General features: G+C 43.6%; 1 protein-coding gene across 1 annotated transcript; it reads right to left on the bottom strand.

The window, feature by feature from the left end:
- Positions 1 to 4,958: 4,958 nt before the first annotated feature.
- On the bottom strand, positions 4,959 to 6,528 carry LOC138911123 (sun domain-containing protein 1-like). The gene is made up of 2 exons (XM_070208519.1): positions 6,375 to 6,528; positions 4,959 to 5,302 (listed from the first exon to the last, which is right to left on the bottom strand). The coding sequence occupies exons 1-2, from the start codon at positions 6,526 to 6,528 to the stop codon at positions 4,959 to 4,961; spliced, it is 498 nt and encodes a 165-aa protein (XP_070064620.1).
- Positions 6,529 to 12,876: the final 6,348 nt, after the last annotated feature.

The following is a 12,876-nucleotide window of genomic DNA, read 5'->3' as shown; positions in this document are numbered from 1 at the left end:
AAAAGTTGCATAACACACGGAGTTATGTGTGTGTGTGTGTGTGTGTGTGTGCGTGTGGCATACGCTCCTATTTACATAAACGTAATTCTCAGTTCGGCTCCCGGCGTCTTGAGGCTCGGCTTGTGGGTTTCGGGTATCTGGGCTCTGGGCTCAGTGCTCTCGTCTCGGGCCTCTTGTGATGTTCAAGGTTCAGCGTTCAGTGTTCCGCTGGTTATGCCAAGCCGCGATGACAATCGATGGCAATCAGCTGTTGGCTCTGGGCCCCGGCTATTATGTGACTAAGTGACTGACTGACAAAAGTATTGATGTCGTTACAGGTAAATAAAAAGCGCACACATTCGGCCACGCGGACAGAAACAATCAGTTGAGGAGAAAAAAAAAATTTCACCGCTTTTTTAAAGTTTTTTTTTTTCTTTCTGTAAGTTAACGAGCGCTGCACGTTCAAGGGCCTTACGTAAACCCAATTTTTTTTTCTGTACAATAATGAAACCAAAGAGAGTTGAGCCCTTTTGTGTGGTACGAAACAAAAATTCATTGAATGCTCATGAATTCCATTTGATTGTCGCATATTGTTTAATGCGGTGCCCAAATCACCCAAACGCCCAATCGACAATATATCCAATATCGGCCAGTATCGAATACCCAATATTCATAATACATAGCGCACGCGAACGCCCCCCCTCCCAAAAAAAAAAAAAAAAGAAAAAGAAGAGCCCGGCAACAGTCGCTGTCGAAGATCAACGTCCGCACTGTATTTAAGCCAAATCGAAATTAAGTTATAGTTGGCCGATCGATTAAAAATTCAGTATTTTCCATGTTTTGCATAATAAAAATGCCTATCAAAGAGCAAGAAAAAAACTAAAAAAAAACTATATATATATATATATATACATTAATGTAACTGGCGTTCGAATGCGACTGCGGCTGCGCCTTCTGTTTACTTTTTTTTTATCTTTTGATTAGTGTTTTTTTTTTTTTTTTATTATTATTATTATTTTTGGGCAGATATTGTGACATGCTTTTAGGGTCGCCAACAGCGGTGCCCACTTTGAGCAATATTTCTGCTTTGCATAAGTAGAAATTTATAATTTTTTTCGATTTTGATTTTGATTTTGATTTTATATTAATTTATTTTATTTGCATTTCGTTGGCATTGCGGCCATTAAATTAATTTATTTTCTGTTTTCAATTCGAAACTGGTTGCCAGCGAATGCGCTCAAGTGTTTGCTGTTGTTTGTTGTTTGTTGTCTCTTGTCGCATGTTGTCGCTGATCGGTGTCAACATTCATAATTTATCATCCAAATGCGTTTGTAATGTGGTTAGATTAAGCATTTTTTCGATTTTGGACTTTATTTTTTGCTGTAGGTTTTTTCGGGTTTTTTTTTTTTTTTTTTTTAATTTGGTTTTGGGCACGCATTTTTTTTTTTTTTTTTGGTATGTGCGTGTGCTTTTTTTATGGAGGGGCTTTGCACTTTCTCCAATTAAAATTAAATTAAATAATCCCTTTTGTCTCCGATTTTCGAATGTGTAAATATACTTATTTATTAGTTGATATGTGTGTGTGCGTGTGTGTACCGTAACCGCGATATATCAGTATTTGACACCTAGGCGTACGTACAGGTTGATCTGTGAGCTAGTTGCGCGCACATGCATTAGCTAACTGGTGGAAATTACCCAGCGCTGCTCGGGTAAAATGCATAACGTTAAAAATGGAATGAAAATAAACTAGCAACAGTAAAATTGCTAGATTTGAACCAGCGCCTTGCTGCTTCCTAGACCGACGCCCGCATACCAAAGCCATGTTAAGAACAGATCTCACACAATCTGATCATGAAGATCACAGTCTCTTTTGTATCCCAGTTGCATGTCGTGTATATATATACTGTTTTCTAATACTTTGATCCATCTATTATGTTAACTTTTATATAAAGTTTTAGCGATCTATATGACATTATCCAACTTCTATCTTAGTATTCGCTAACAAAATGGGCAGAAAATAAAGAAAATATAGTGAGAAATAGACGCTGGATCAAAATCTGATGTTTTGACTAAAATTTTGATATGCACAAAAATTAAACACTTTTGTTAAAGTAATCATAAAAATTATTTACGATCTACAAAGCACATAAAGTTCGGTTTTTATGGGTCTTGAAAGATGTTCGGGAATGCCTGTGCCGATGCGGCTCTTTTGGGTCTTCGGGCTAACAGGATGTGCAATAGGCAATCAGATAAAAGATTAACCTAAAAAGTATATTTGTTGTTTTTGAAAAAAAAGAAAGCAACAAGCTTAGCTGAGGATCGCATTACATGAGCATAATATAGGTATATATAGGTCTTTTGGCAAATGGGTCAAGCGATATATTTTGATTTATGATTTCCTGAGTTACGGCAATAATCATCACATTTGCCGTTACTTTCGGTTTGAGTCCCATTATGTATATATTACCTGAGTCTGCGAAACGGCGCTTTCTAAAGGTTTTGTCAGTTGCCTTCAGTTTTTTTTTTTTTTTTTTTTTTTTTTTTGTGATTGGCTCCGAGGCAATGCTAGGGACGTGTTTTAATTGTTATCGCCCGCATTGGCGTATGCGAAAGTTTCCCCAGAGCAAGGGCTTCTTTATGATACGCAATGCAACCACCCCTCCCCCAATTAAATCTGAGCCGGGGAGCCAGCATCTTGGCCCGCCGGCAGCATCGAAGCGCAGCGGCTGAGTTGAATAAACTTTGCAAAGAGTGTAGATACAATTTAAGCGCTTGAATTATCTTTTTGAAGGCCATTTTTTTGAAATGAGCTGCGAACGAGGCTAGGCATTCGCAATAGTGTTGGTTGGCTATAAAATGGAGGGGGCTGCTGCTGCTGCTACTGCTGCTGCTGCTGGGGGCTGAAGCTAACCAAGCAACGCCACCAGCGCCAGCGCCAACTTCAGCGTCAACGGCAACGGCAACGGCAACGCCAACGCACGAGCGTGTGAAGTCAGCGAGGTGAGCCGAGCTGAGCTCAGCTGAGGCTCAAAGTATGCAGCACAAAAGTTCAATAAACTAAAGTGTCTTTTAAAAACAGGTAAAAACAACTAAGAATGCTCTAGTCAAGACTGCTCGACGAGTAGATACCCTGGCCTCAGCTCTGCAGCATGCCAAAGCTTTTTTGCATACACGATTTTATATACCATTTAGTTAGTTAGTTATGATTAGTTTGTTTCTAAGACTTATAATAGACTTCAGCTGGCAGTCTGTCTTCAAATATATATAGTATGTGCTTGAGATACCCTGTTTAGCGATTTGGCTGGCTAAAGGGTATTAAAAGGCGACAGGCAACCGGTGGTCGGCTTGGGCCCGGGTCCGGCTCTGCTCTGCAGCCGTTTTGTCGTATGTTTTTTACATGTTGCATGTATTTTTTTTCTTATATTTATTTTTTATGTTGTATGTATGTTTGTGTTCGACGTGTGACATACATATGTACATAGTATTATTATTGCAGCGCTTGAGGTGTAAAGAAAAATGCAATTCTTGCCAAGCCAGTCAGCCAGCCAGCCGGCCAGCCGGCCAGCTAGTTGGCCAGCAAATCAGCCAAGCGAGCAGCCAGAATATTAGTATCTGTATCTCAATCTGAATCCGGTGCGTATGAGTGATCGAGCTCTGCTCTACAAGTCAATGCACCAGCCACAAGACTTTGCATCGTGCCACATTCAAGTTTCCAGTTTTTTTTTCGGCACTTCCTGTTGTCAGGACCTTAGCCAACTATCGCCAAGCCCCGCCCATTTTGGCGTCTCGTCCAATTGTTAACTCGTATACGCGACGGCGAGTCTTATGTCTAACTGAAACTTTCTCGCCGGGTGAAATGGTTTGTTGACCAACCGCCGGCAGCTCTCAGCTATTGTCCATTAGGCTAGAAAGAATCTTGGACTTGCTGTTGTCATTGGCGCCGTCTTGCTGCGCTTCGCTGAAGGCTTTCAAATTTTAGCTTTCGTTTTTTTTCTTCTTTTTTCTTAGCTTACTTTGATTCTACAGCAACTATGTGAGTGTGTGAAAAGATTTGGTTTTCTATGCAGATGTTTAGCGTTTTTTTAAAAGAAATAAAAACTGCAGTACTCAATTTTCTTAACAAAAATTATAAGATGTTAAAAACATTTAAAACACCTAATAACGATTTCTTTAATCGAAAACTTTCTTTAGCTGAGATCGTAAAATGCTCTACAGTTTAATATATTTATATATGTAACTATAATATAACTTATTATTTTTACCATGAGTGGAACCTTAAGGCGAACCAATCCATAAAAAAGCATAGCTGTAACCCGGAACATCACATAAAATTATTGTCAGCAGAGCTGCCAGCCTAGCATCAAAATTTGTCGTTGGTTCGCTTGACGGTTCGAACCGACTTTCAAATAAATTTGGTTTGGTTCGGGCCTTGGTTATGCTTTTTTGTGGACTGGCTTGACTTAAGGTTCAGTTCATGGTAGAAATAAAATAAGTTTTCCTATTTCGAACCGGCTTGCAGCCTTGATTGGACGGCAGCCATTGATGACTTGACTTGTACGCTGATTTTTCAGATATAGATACTATAATATACGTTGCTTAAAATTTAATACTAATAGGAAATCAAAATAATTGAGATGCTTTCAATATATTTATAACCAATATAAGGATTAAGTCCTTATTATGTTGCTAGAAGCTGTTATTGAAAGTACCTGAAAGCGTTTTAAGAAATGTTAGCTTCTTCACTCGCGCAGAGATATTGGCAAGAAGCAATCTTTCATCTCGACATGATTCAGTTAGAAGTCAGCCCGGTTCAACGGCATTGCTTTCATATTGAAATCAAATGAACGAAAGACCTACTGAAAAGTGAAGAAGCGAGAGTTTGGCTATGACGTTTCATTTGGCCCAATATGCCCGAGACTGCCGGGCCGTGCCGGATTGGATCGGGGCGGTGCGGGGCGGAGCGTCGCTAGCATGGCTTATTAATTAAGGTTGCCCCACCAGCTGTGCGAGCTTGTGAGCAGCTGATGCTGCTTAGAAGGCAACGCACAGAGCCAGGCGGCTGCCAAATGGTCAACGTTCTCAGCGCTGTTAATTTCGACGGCGACGGCGACGGCGACGATGACGCTGGCAGCGACGTTAGCGTCGCCGTCTGTTTTAGATTGGCAAAAGCTTTGTGGCGGCAGCGACTGTGACTGCGACGACAGCAGCGACGCGAACGGCGGCAGCGTCTTGGCTAAAAGCCAGCGACGAGTTCGTTGACCGTTGTTAAGTTTTTGAAGTTTATTGCTGCGCTTGGTGGCTACGCCAGTTGGCCGCTTGGCCGCTTTCAATATGCCAAATATGCAACCAGGAACAGCAAACAGTCAACAGCAGCAGCAGCAGCAGCAGCAGCAGCAGCAACAGCAGTAATAGCGGTAACAGTCGCAGCTCTCTCAATGTAGAAAATGTGAGTTTCCAGCGATCAGCTGTTCTGAGCTGTGCTTCCGCTTTTGAAAGCGCTTCTTTTTCCCTTTTATTTTTTTTAGACAAAAGATCACAATTTACACATTCACAATAAATTTAAAAACACTGCACAAAAAATTGGCAAATCAAGTGTGAGCCCGTTTTTATTTTTAGAGATTTTGATATTTTTGGCACGCTTCCGGTGCGACGTCGATGACCTTTTCCGCCCACCTCCATTCACGTTGGCCAGGGCCAATGAAATGCCAATTTTTTTTTCATATGTATTTTGCTGCTGTTTTTGTTTTATATTTTTTATTTATTTATTTTTTTAATTTGTATGCATTGTTGTTGTTGTTGTTGTTGTTGTTGCTGCTGTTGCCGCCGTCGACGTCGCCACCTGGGGTTGACAACCTTTAGTCTCTCTCAGATCAGCTGTTTAACCTGACTTTGTTGTTGCCGCTACTGCCGCCGCTGCCGGTTATTGTTGCTGTTTCTGCTTATTATGTAATACATTTAAGCAGCGATCGCAATTTTTATTTGGAAATGAATTGACTTTACTATTGATTTACTATTGCTGCGCCCGCTGCCTGACATTGGCAAATATTTTGTTGGCGTTGATGAGGAAAGTTTTTGACCCACGGTCCCGGCCAGCGATCCGTTCGTCCGCCGACCGACCGACCGACCGATCGCCCGCCCGCCCGCGCGCCTGCTGAACGTGAAAGTTACCCGAAATAAATATTAACAGCAACAGCAACAGCAACAGCAACAGCAGCAGCAACAGTTATATTAACCGCAGCAACATCTCCAGTCAAACAGCCAAATTCATTGAATACATATAAAGTTTATTGGCTTTTGATCCCAACGCATTATTGTTGGGGTGGGTAATGGTTTCGTGTTGTTGTTGCTGTTGTTGCTGTTGCTGTTGTTGTTGCTGTTTGCGCAATACAATTCACCGCTGGTGCTTTGACTGCTCATAATGCATACGTAACGGTATCGACAGGAAGTTGTTGTCTGTTGTTGATGTTGCTGTTGTTGCTGTTGTTGCTGCTGCTGCTGTTGCTGCTGCTGCTGCTGCTGCTGCTGCGACAGGAGCTGCGAGGAGTTCATTCAATGCCGGCCAGGTTCCAGTTTTTAGTAGTGGAATTTCATTTGTCTGGGGTCATTGTTGTTGCTTGTCTTGGCTGTCATGTCAGAGCACGTGCTTCGTTTGGGGCAAATATTAGGCATCGATTCAGTTGGCTTGCTTATATATTCCATATTATTATGGGTTTAGCAATTGTAAATAAAGGACTCACTTATTGCAGCTACATTCATGCACTAGCCGGATTTTCAAGCTTGCATCTGTGCTGCTCAGTTATATTCTTTAAGTATTTGCGACTTCATTCAAAGAAGATGTTTAACAGAGTTCTTCATTAGATTATATTGTTATCCAAATTCCTTTCAGGTATATATACATTTTCAATTTCAAATGTTTTTTCCAGTTCTTTTAGGTTTTGTGATTTATAACCCAGTGCAAATTTTTTAGTGCAAACTAAAAGATATTTTGGATTGGGTATTATCACAACATCATCTGAATGGATGATAATAGATATATCTTTAATAAACTATTAAAATATTGAAGAAGTCAAACTCTCCTTTAAAGAGAATCCAAGTAGATTTGTTGCCAATATTATTTAACTACAAATTATTTAATTAATGAAAGACATTTGTACATATTTTTCTATAATTTTTCTCCTAAATAATGAAATTTATAAAGTTGATTCTCAGTTATCAAACTTGAGCAGAAAAACACGATAAATAACAGATTTTATTTTCAATATTAATCGATATCCTGTTATTCTCACACTATCCATCGACGCACTCAACCACTTAAGACTAAATAAATTGCTAGAGTAAAATTTGAATGAAATATTATCTGCTATTAGCATATGAAAACATAAGAAAATCAACTAAATTTAATTAGCCGCATTAGTTAAGTGCTGTCATTAAGTTTGTTTCATACAAGTCTTTCGTTTCTAGCGCTCTGGAACTGGAGCCGGGAGCGTTAGCTGGAAACTCCGCTGTATGGAGCTGCTGCTGTTGTTGTTGCTGTTTTTGTTGTTTTTGTTGTTGTTGTTGTTGCTGTTGTTGGTGCTGCTGCTGGCGTCGTTCGTTGCCAGTCACACTAAGAGCAACAGCAACAGCTTGAAGCGTGTGTGTTGGTTTGTGCGTGTGTGTTGCTTTCTGGTTTGGCAGCTGCTTCTTGGCACACACGCACACAGGCAGACAGGCACACACGCATACTCGCACACACCGATACATGGACACGGGCATACACAAACGAGGCGTCGCTTTTTTACATTTGTATATGTAGGTCTACGTCCGATTTTACTTTCACTTTTAAAGGTTTACGAACTTTTCTGTTTACAAGTCAACGCTGCTGCCGGCAGCCGTCGCGCCGCCGCCGCATCAACAGCAGCAGCAGCAGCAGCAGCAGCGACAGCGACAGCAGCAGCAGCAGCGGCGACGCGCATTTCAAATGCTTCTCACACACAGCCCAGGCAAACAGAGAAACGTGCAGAGACAGACGGACAGATGCTTGGACGGATGATACAAAGAGACGGACGCATACACACACGAGCACACACACACACACACAGACAGAGCTTGGCGCACACACCTGGTCCCACAGTCGCACAGTGGTACAAGCTGTGCGCTCTTGACGCTCAGCACAATTTGGCCGCGTTTGCTGTGCTCGCGCACCACTGTGCGCAAATGCTCCTCGGCATTGGTTGACTCATGCCATGGACGTATGCGTTATATTTTGCAGTTGCGGTTGCTCGTGTGCAGCGCATAAGGAAGTCGCGTGTGCTCAACTTCCTTGACATTGAAGCGGCAACCGCAACGGCGGGCAACAACAACGACAGCAACAATAACAACAACAACAACAACGGCGTTAAAATGTAAATGAACGGCAAGGATTTTGCGGCTGCCAAATGCGATTGCTGTTGCCTCGGAAGTGACAGCGGCAGCAGCAGCGGCAGCAGCAGCAGCAGCAGCAGCCGCAGCCGCAACACCGTCGGCAGAGCTGCCATCAACATGTACGGCTTGTGTATGCTTGTGTATGTGACGCGCTGTGTGTGTGTGCTATTGTGAGTGTGTGTGCTTTTTAGTCGGTCGGTCATTGACCGTTGCAGCTGAGACGCATTGACGCCGCTGCCATTAGCATGGTCGTAAAGGCGGCTGCTGCTGCGGCCGTGGCTGCGGCTGTTGCTGATGTTGTTCTTAGCGGTTATCCTGGCTAACTAAACTGTGCAAAAAGCTCAGCTCAGACAGACAGACAGACAGACGGACAGATGGACAGATAAATAGAGAGAGGGACAGTGACGCACTGTCCAGAGCAACAGAGGCAGATACACTGAGATTTGGTAAGCGCGAGCGAGCGAGCGAACTAGCGTGCGGGAGAGAGAGAGAGAGAGAGAGTGAGAGAGAGAGGGAGCAAGAGTCTGAGCTTGGCGTCGTCATCGTTAGCTGCTGCTGCTGCTGCGTCGTCTACCCAACTCGTTGGACAAGTTGACGGCCTACGTGAGTGGCGCGTTATGTGCATTGAATTGGAGTTGGAGGCTTGTGCGTTTGCGCAAAAGTCAATGAACTCCGTCGCTTGACGTTGATGCCTGATCCGCTTGCAGCGCAGCGGCTGCTGCTGCTGCTGCTGCGGCCGCTGCTGCTGTGACTGCGACTGTTGCTGTTGCTGCTGCTGCTGCCGTGGGGGCGTCGCGTCTTGTGTGTGCAATTCACACCAACACAACTGCATTTGGGAATGTAGGTAAGCCACTTGCCAAGCCGGGTTTGTTGTTATTGCTGTTGTTGCTGTTGTTGTTGCGGATGTTGTTGCTAGTTATGTGTTGCTAATGTTGCTGTTGCTGCTGCTGCTGCTGCTGTTGTTGTTGTTTCTAACCTTTTTGCAATGCGCCGCTGCGTTAGGCAATAGCCTCACTGTCAACACTGGCCAGTCAGCTAGTGCATTGATCTCGCCATTGATGTGAGTGTGTGTATGTATGCGTGTATGTGTATGTGTGTGTGTGTGTGTGTGTATGTGTGCGTGTGTGTGTGTGTGTGTGTGTGTGTTTGTGTGTGTGTGTGTGCATGTACGTGTGTGTGTGTGTGTGTGTGTTTGTTTTTTTGTTTGAGTTGCTGTTGCTGTTGCATGGATCGCATGTGATACAATGTCGTTGACACAGTGACCGGCAAACAGATTGACTTAATGACTGACTTTTCAAATTCAATGCTGCTGTCATTAGAATGCAAAGAAGTGAGAGAGCGATAGCGAGAGAGAGGGATGGGGATGAGGCGAGAGAAAGAAACAGTCTCTAATTGCTAATGTACTCTTGCCGTGTGTGGGCGGTTGGAGGGCAGCGATCTGCCCAAATTGCGGAACAGTGTGCCATAGCCTACAGTTGTAGGCCAGCGGTCAACGACCGATCAGCGACAACATACAAAAAAGCAGCAGCAGCAGCGGCAGCAGCAACAACAGCAACAGCAGCAGCAACAGCAGCAACAGATTAACTTCAAGCAACCAGTTGAACGACCCACTGAACCAACATGTCATTTGACCATGTCGCTAAGCTGCAGCTCTCAGAATGCTTCTCCTGCCTATGTGTGAGGCATATCCTGTGCTGTGTGTGCTGCTAATGCGACTGGGGTTGAGGTTGGGGCAACTGCAACGCTGCAACGCTGCAATGCTGCGGCACTGTGCCACTGTGGCACGGCATTAACATTACCGTTATGTGGCAATTACTTACGCACAGAAAGTGACCCGGCTAATTGCATTTCACCAATTTATCACAGAGCGCAGGAGAAAGAGAGATGTCTCAGATGGGGGAGGGTGGCGGCAGCGAAAGGCGGCCCGATGGGGTATACTGGTTGCATGCCGGGCTACGCTGCGCGGCGCTGGGCTGGGTTGGGCTTCCTTTATTTTTAGGCGTTCTGAATTTTTAATGCGCGACATGGAAATGCATTTGCCGGCGCATCTTTGGCCAAATTGATGTCAATTACTTTGCGAAAGTAGCTAGAAGTAAAATAAAAAGAAAATAATAAAATAATAATAATGAGAAAAGCAACACGACACAGAGACAGAGACAGAATTCGGCAATTATTGAAGCTGCCGCCCGTTGATGCTGCTGGCGACTTTCTGTCCGATCCATTCCAGCATTTTCAACTGGTCGCCCCACTCGCCGTTGTCCACTTGCCAGCTGCTGCTCCCCAGCACAGTTGCCAATTTCTACATTTCATGCCGAGCGTCGTCGTCGTTGTCGTCGTTGTTGTTGTTGCTGTTGTTGTAGTTGTTGCAATTAAATTTGGCCTCAAAAAATTCAGTGACTGTTTGCATGTGCGTGTGTGTCTGTCAATTTGGCCATAAGGTGAAAACCGTCTGCAGCTGAAAATGCTGGGACCAGGGACCTGCTACCTGCTACCACCTCATTTGCGGTTACCTGCTAAATGTGCCGACCCGGGTCATCGCCAATAATTGTCCGCTGGAGGTCAACGGTGGCAAGAATTTTGCTTTTGCATTCAATGCAACATTGTTGCAGCGGCCAACACAACGAAAGCTCTTGCAATCTTCGAGCCCAGAGTCTGCTGTCTGTCATTGTTAAAGGACATTTTAAATTGGCTGACTTACATTAGGCATATCAACTAATCTTATCAGTGCCAACTAGTTGTTTGTGGTTGGGCTTACCTGCTGCTGCTTTTCCACATTTAAATGCGCGTCTGTTCTACTGAAAATAATGCAATATAGTTGCGGCCTCTTTTTGATTTAAGCCCAAATAGGGCATTCAATTAATATGGTATATATATAGAAGCATATAGATGTCAATCTGCCAGTCAGTCTGTTCCCCGCCCTCGCGAAGATCTTGGAAAGGTTTATACTCAACCGAATCTTGCAGCTCACAAGCGTGCCAGGGGCGATTTCAAAGTGGCTGTTAGGCTTTCGAAATGTCACGAAACCGGAACAACTTAACCAAGTGGTCAACAAGCCTTTGATAGACTTTGATACCCTGGACTATTCAGCAAATTAAAGAGCCTCTTTATGTCACAATTGTTCCAGTTGGTAAATAGCTTTTCAAAGGATAGAATTGTCGTTGAAGGTGAAAAGTCTACAGACCGACCCATTTGCGCCGGAGTCCCACACGGCAGCGTCCTTGGTCCCACTCTCAACAGAAGACAGGTGAGTTATCCTTATAGCCACATATGCAGGTGATAGACATTTCAGCAAACATGTCTCAACCGACACATATGCGCCGGAGTTCCACAAAGCAGCGTCCTTATCCTTATAGCCACATATGCAGGTGACAGACATTTCAGCAAAAATGTCTCAATGGTTCAACGTTCAGTTTTGTCTTAAGCTACAAAGATGACATGGTTGCTTTCTGCTAAAGACAAGCTTTCTCTTACAAACAAAGTGAAGACATATAAAAAAACGGACTCCAATGCGCTGCAAATGTATGGGATTGCCGCAAAATGCCATCTAGAAGGATGTGCTCCGTGATATATGCGTATAAGGGACATCGAGAGAGAACTTAGCGTTCCCAAAGTAGGAGACATAATCCGTTAACATGCTAAACCATTTTTTGAAAGCCTTCGGTCCCATCCCAACCCGCTAGCAAGGCGCCTTGCTTCTCGTGGATGTGCAATAATTAGAAGACTTAAGCGGTGCCATCCACAGGATGTTACTTTAGGGCTCAACATATATGTATCCGATCTAATCTCGATATATATTGATAGATTTATTTACTTTTCTTTGCAAAATTGAAAGTACAGTTGGAGAAAAGTTCAATTGTTGCATGCGTGTGGGTTGCGAGATTCAAGAAATCAATAATAATATAGTCACATTTTGATCTGATCTGAATTAAATATTGCTATGAGTCACGTGCCCCGTTGGTCACGTGTGTGGGCGTTCGTTATCTGTGTGGCATATGTATGTATGTATTTCACACAACCTTATCACACGCATACGCATACTCACACACAAACACACGCGCACACGCACACGCGCTTACACAGACAGACTTGCGAGCGATATTGCAATTGCATTTACATGCACCTCGCATTGGGGCGTTAAATCGCAATTGCATGTTGATTAGCATGCATCGCCATAGCCCCCCTCCACTATCCCCTTTGATTTGTTTGAAGTCAGTTTGTCACTTTATATAATGCGTTGCTTTTGCTAACACTCCTCGCCCTCAACCTCCGCGGTCGCCGTCGACGCGTCGGCGCAATGTGCTTCCCCGTATCTCAGGGACTGCAAGTGCACTTGGCTACACTTGATGTTGAGTATACGACCCGTTGACTAGTCAAGATTCTGCAAAGTTCTGTAAGATTCTAGAATTATTGAGGCATGTTCGTTTGTTACAATGAATATATGCAAAGTAGAATATGTTTTCACATTATAAAAAGAGTTGTAGACGATGTAAATAA

This window comes from Drosophila virilis, chromosome X, assembly GCF_030788295.1.
Source record: "Drosophila virilis strain 15010-1051.87 chromosome X, Dvir_AGI_RSII-ME, whole genome shotgun sequence".
Classification (NCBI taxonomy): domain Eukaryota; kingdom Metazoa; phylum Arthropoda; class Insecta; order Diptera; family Drosophilidae; genus Drosophila; species Drosophila virilis.
This window is presented reverse-complemented; position numbering and strand designations above follow the sequence as displayed.